Here is a 5,481-nt window from a genome sequence, read left to right on the forward strand (position 1 = left end):
TGCTGCCATTCAGCAAGACCTGGACAGGCTGGAGAGCTGAGCAGTAAGAAACCAGATGAGGTTCAACAAAAGCAACTGGAGAGTCTTACACCTAGGGAGGAATAATTGCATGCACCAGTACAGGTTGGGGGATGAGCTGCTAGAGAGGAGCTCTGCAGAGAGGGACCTGGGTGTCCTTGTGGACGACAGGTTGGCCATGAGCCAGCAGTGTGCCCTCGTGGCCAAGAGGGCCAATGGCACTCTGGGATGCATTAAAAAGAGCATGGCCAGCAGGTCGAGGGAGGTGATCCTCCCCCTCTACTCTGCCCTGGTAAGGCCTCATCTGGAGTACTGCATCCAGTTCTGGGCTCCCCAGTACAAAAAAGACAGGGATCTCTTGGAAAGAGTCCAGTGGAGGGCCACAGAAATGGTGAAGGGCCTGGAGCATCTCTGCTATGAAGAAAAGCTGAGTGAACTGGGTCTGTTCAGCCTTGAGAAAAGATGACTGAGTGGGGATCTAATCTAGGTGTATAAATATCTGAGGGGGGCACAGTGGTGAGGCCAGTCTCTTTTCAGTGGTGAGTGGAGACACGACAAGGGGAAACGGACATAAGCTGCAGCATAGGAAGTTCCACACGAATGTGCGCAAGAATTTCTTTAGGTGAGGTGATGGAGCACTGGAACAGGCTGCCCAGGGGAGTTGTGGAGTATCCTCTGGAGACATTCAAGACTCGCCTGGACGCCTACCTGTGTGACCTGGTTCAGGGAACCTGCTTTGGCAGGGGGGTTGGTCTCGATGATCTCTAGAGGTCCTTTCCAACCCCTACAGTTCTGTGATTCTGTGATCATACCTGCAAAGATAAGCATGCACACAGATACTGCCCTGCAAACAGGCAGTTTCCTGACAGGCAAAAATGGGTGCACTGACTTTCGGGTGGCGAGTGTGACAGCAGAAAGGAAAAGAAGGAAAAGACACAAGACTTGTAAAGAATAGGCCAATAGACACCAATAGAAGGCCTGTTTTTCTCCCTCCAGGTTGGAAAATGCCTTCCCAAAAGCAAGCAGTGGGCTGGAGGAGGCACCAAAACCAAACCCTCCGTGTACCTTTCCCTCTCCTCATTCCACGTGCTGACATTTTAAGAACCAAAGACGACAGTGAAGAAAGCTCCTGAACAACTCAGCTACTTTACTCATCCCTTCCCCTTTCCACTACAGATGATTCTCAGAAAACCCCCAAGAGCCACGTTACTGCTCTCCTCACCCTTCTCTCCTGCTCCTGGGTGGATGTGTGAGTATCTCCCACATGACTTCAACAGTCACATATAATCACATCAGTTGGCCGTGAAAACCACGCAGCTCATTGGCTGTGTGCTACAACCCCTAAATTGCTGGGAATCCAGTGACCCATTAGGACAAGAGAGGCTGATCTTGAGATACTCCTTTAAAGAGTTAATTGGTATGACACTCCAGGCTGAATGGCTTATAGTAGACTCCCACAGTGACGTCCACTTTAGTTTTCCTTGACCCTTAATCCATACCCAGAGGCTTTCAACCATGTCATTACTAACTCTAAGCTCCATTCCATCCAGCCCACAAGTACATACAGCAGCCCCATCCCATCTCACCTGCCCTGCATCTCCAGCCTGCAGAGCCCAGAGCCATCCATCACACACAGCACACCCGTCACAGGACCGTTCCCACCACCTCTCACTCATGCTGATGATGCTGCAGCACACAGGGCCTCCTGCTTTGGATGCCAATGTGAGAAACCAATAACATGTAACAGCCTTGCACATGGGCACCTGGGGGGCTGGTTGTTCCCTTGGGAGCTCTGTCTGTGCCTGTGTTGATTCCATGAGTGCAGAGGTGACCTATGACACAGAGGGCAGAGCTTTCTGTGGGGTGGATGCAACTACTGGTAGAACTCACCAAGACAAGCAGAGGACTGGAGGAGGCACCAAAACCAACAAAAACCACCAAAGGTGCTTACACCTTTCCTTCTCCTCATTCCACGTGCTGACATTTATTTTAAGAACAACAAACAAGACAGAAGAAAGCTCCAGAACAACTCAGCTACTTTATTCATCCCCTCCCCTTTCCTCTACAGATGATTCTCAGAAAACCTCCAAGAGCCACGTTACTGCTCTCCTGACCCTTCTCTCAGATTCATCAGAGCACTCACAAAGTACTGAGAGCAACACATGCACACAGACACACAGAACATCCCTACACAGACGCCTCTCCTTAGGAAACGGCATCAAAAAGCTGCTGGCAGGAAGAACAGAAGAGGAAAGCAGGATTTGGGTAGCAAGGAGAGGCCATCTGAAGCTCCTGGGTTAAATTCATTGTGCAGGGGGTGCCAGTGATGCCAGTTCCTTTGCAAACTCCTGTGTGGGGAAAAGCATCTGGGCCTCCCTCATCCTTGGGCTCACCAAAATTCTTAAGGTCTCTCTGTAGGGGGTTTTCTCATGAGAAAGGAGTTGCCAGCCCAGAGAGAAATTTCCTGCACCAGAGACACTTGCAGGGCCTCTTTATCACACAGACTGGACAATGTTTAATGATGAGTGCGATCTGAATGAAGCTCTTCCTGCAGTGCAGGCATTTCTAGGGTCTCTGCCAGAGTGAAAAGCTCATCAGTGAAAGTGCCCCGGTAAAAGGTCTTCCCACACATAGGACATTTGTAGCACTTCTTCCACGAGTGCCATCTCCTGTGTGTGAGGAGCTCTGCACTCTGCACAAAGCCCTTCTCACACTCGAGGCATTTCTAAGGCTTCCAGCCACGTGAACTCACTGCTGCAGGCATGGATTGGACTCCACCCAAGTGCAGACACTCTGGTACCTCAGCAGGTTCGAGCTGTATCCAAAGCTCTTCTTGCAGGCTCCTCATTGGATCCACTGGTGTGTGATGAGCTCCCAGCCCTGCACAGACCTCTTCCTACAGTCAAGGCACTCACTGGGACTCCCAAGAGGAGGGTTGGTTCTCTGGCGTCTACTGAGGGTTGAGCTCCAGATGAAGCTCTTCCCACACTGCCTGCAGACAGGATTTCTTCCTTCCTGGTGACATATCAGCCCAGCTGAGGTTTCCTTTGGGTCCTCACCTGCTGCCCCATAGCACAGGAGTTTCTGCAGGGGAGGTAAGAGGTGACTCTCATGCACACAGCCCTGGCAAAAACGTGCCACCTGGCAGAGGGTTTCCAGTGGCTGTGACACATCCCACTCTGGATTCTCCTTTGCATGGCCACTCAACACAGCAACTGAAGGGCAGCAATATGCATAATACTCATGCAAAGAAGGAGAAAGAGGATTCAGTTTGGCAGCTGAGCTCTTCCTCTACTCAAGAGATTTGTAAGGTTCATCACCACACAAAGCCACAGGTGGTCATCATGCTGTGGCTGAAGTTCTTCCAATGCTCTGCAGGCTCTGTATCTTGTGTGGCTGTGTTGGTAGGTAATGAGGCTCGAACTGCTTTTGAAGGTTCCCCGTATCTTGTGATTCTTCTACAGCCTGCATGTGCTCTGGTTGTGCCTGTGGGTGTTGAGATTAGACCTTCCTTTAAAGCTCTTCTTTTAAAACTCAGGACACTGAAAAGGTCTCTCTGTGAATGCTCTTGTGGTGCTTCAACTCAGAACTGCTTTTGAAGCACTTCCCACACTCAGTACATTTATAGGGTCTCTCTCCTGTGTGAATGCGCTGGTAGCAAATTAGGTGAGAACATTTCATGAAGCTCTTCCCACACTCAGAGTACTTGTGGGGTTTTTCACTTGTGTGGGTGTGGTGGTGCGACTTCAATTCAGAACTGCTTCTGAAGCTCTTCTAACACTCAGAGCACTTGTAGGGTCTCTCCCCTGTGTGGAAGTGGTGGTGCATCTTTAAATCAGAACTGTTTCTGAAGCCGTTCCCACACTCAGGACACTGAAATGGTTTCTCTCTTGTGTGTATGAGCTTGTGCAGCTTCAATTCACAACACCTCTTGAAGCTCTTCCCACACTCAGAGCACTTGTACGGTCTTTCAGGTGTGTGGACACGCTGGTGCTTCTTTAAATCAGAACTGACTGTGAAGCTCTTCCCACACTCAGGACATTTGTAAGGTTTCTTCCCTGTGTGGTAACGCTGGTGCCTCTTTAAATCAGAACGGTTTCTGAAGCTCTTCCCACACTCAGGACACTGAAATGGTTTCTCTCCTGTGTGTATGCGCTGGTGCACCTTCAATTCAAAAAACCTATTGAAGCTCTTCCCACACTCAGAGCACTTGTAGGGTTTTTCACCTGCATGGATGCGCTGGTGCAACTTCAAATTAGAACTGCTTCTGAAGCTCTTCTCACACTCAGAGCACTTGTAGGGTTTTTCACCTGCATGGATGCGCTGGTGCAACTTCAAATTAGAACTGCTTCTGAAGCTCTTCTCACACTCAGGACATTTGTAAGGTCTCTCCCCTGTGTGGATGCGCAGGTGCCTGTTTAAACCAGAACGGCATATGAAGCTCTTCCCACACTCAGAGCACTTGTAGGGTTTTTCACCTGTATGGATGCGCTGGTGCTTCATTAAATCTGAAGGGCTTGAGAAGCCCTTCCCACACTCAGGACACTGAAATGGTTGCTGTCCTGTGTGTATGTGCCTGTGCAGCTTCAATCCAGAACAGCTCTTGAAGCTCTTCCCACACTCAGAGCACTTGTAGGGTTTTTCACCTGTATGGATGCGCTGGTGCTTCATTAAATCTGAACGGTTTGAGAAGCCCTTCCCGCACTCAGGACACTGAAATGGTTGCTGTCCTGTGTGGATGTGCTTGTGCAGCTTCAACGCAGAACAGCTCTTGAAACTCTTTCTACACTCAGAGCACTTGTAGGGTCTCTCCCCTGTGTGGGTGCGCTGGTGGACAGTGAGGAGGGATCTCCATCTGAAGCTCTTCCCACAATCAGAGCACTTGTTTGGGCTCACTGATGAGTGTATGCACTCGTGGTTAACGACGCTGGAATTTTTTTCAAAACTATTTCCACACTCAGTGCATGGATTCTGCTTTTTCTTCTGGCACACATCCTTGCGCCTGGGTTCTTCAGGCTCCTTTTGACCTACGTTGAAGCCCAATGGGCTCCTTCCTGCCTTTCCCAGAAACTTTCGCAGTGGCTCCATGATGTGCTCACCCTGACCTTGCTCCAGGCCTCCTTGGACATCCCTTCTGATTTCTTCCACACCCCACCGCCTTTCGGCCACACCACTTTCCTGCAGGTCCTCCAGTATATCTGTAATCCCAGTTCCTGCTGGATGACAGGAAATCCAGAAATAGCACGCAGTGCCCAAAATAAAACACAGACAGAGATGGCCCTTCCAAACCCAACCTCCTCCTTCCCTCCACCACCTCACCTGGGCTGAGGTCTCCTGGCACGGCCTCAGGGCTACGCACATCTGGGATCCAGGGCTCTTCCCCTCCTTCAAGTAGGGAGATCAGCACGGGTTTGGAGACTGGAAGTGGAGCTTCAATGAGAGAAACAGGGGAGACGAGAACAA

General features: G+C 50.3%; 1 protein-coding gene across 1 annotated transcript; it reads right to left on the minus strand.

Moving 5' to 3' along the window:
- Positions 1–806: 806 nt before the first annotated feature.
- On the minus strand, positions 807–5,475 carry LOC122191383 (zinc finger protein 664-like). Its single transcript, XM_042891641.1, has 2 exons — positions 5,338–5,475; positions 807–5,234 (listed from the first exon to the last, which is right to left on the minus strand). The coding sequence occupies exon 2, from the start codon at positions 5,104–5,106 to the stop codon at positions 3,793–3,795; it is 1,314 nt and encodes a 437-aa protein (XP_042747575.1). The 5' UTR covers positions 5,107–5,234; positions 5,338–5,475; the 3' UTR covers positions 807–3,792.
- Between the last annotated feature and the right edge of the window lie 6 nt (positions 5,476–5,481).

This window comes from Lagopus leucura, unplaced genomic scaffold, assembly GCF_019238085.1.
Source record: "Lagopus leucura isolate 7727_CA_CO unplaced genomic scaffold, USGS_WTPT01 34980-0_obj-0_obj, whole genome shotgun sequence".
NCBI classification, from domain to species: Eukaryota; Metazoa; Chordata; class Aves; order Galliformes; family Phasianidae; genus Lagopus; species Lagopus leucura.

Bases quoted from the DNA above. Each gene is read 5' to 3' on its own strand.
- LOC122191383 (XM_042891641.1), bottom strand. From the start codon at position 5,106: ATGGAGCCACTGCGAAAGTTTCTGGGAAAGGCAGGAAGGAGCCCATTG.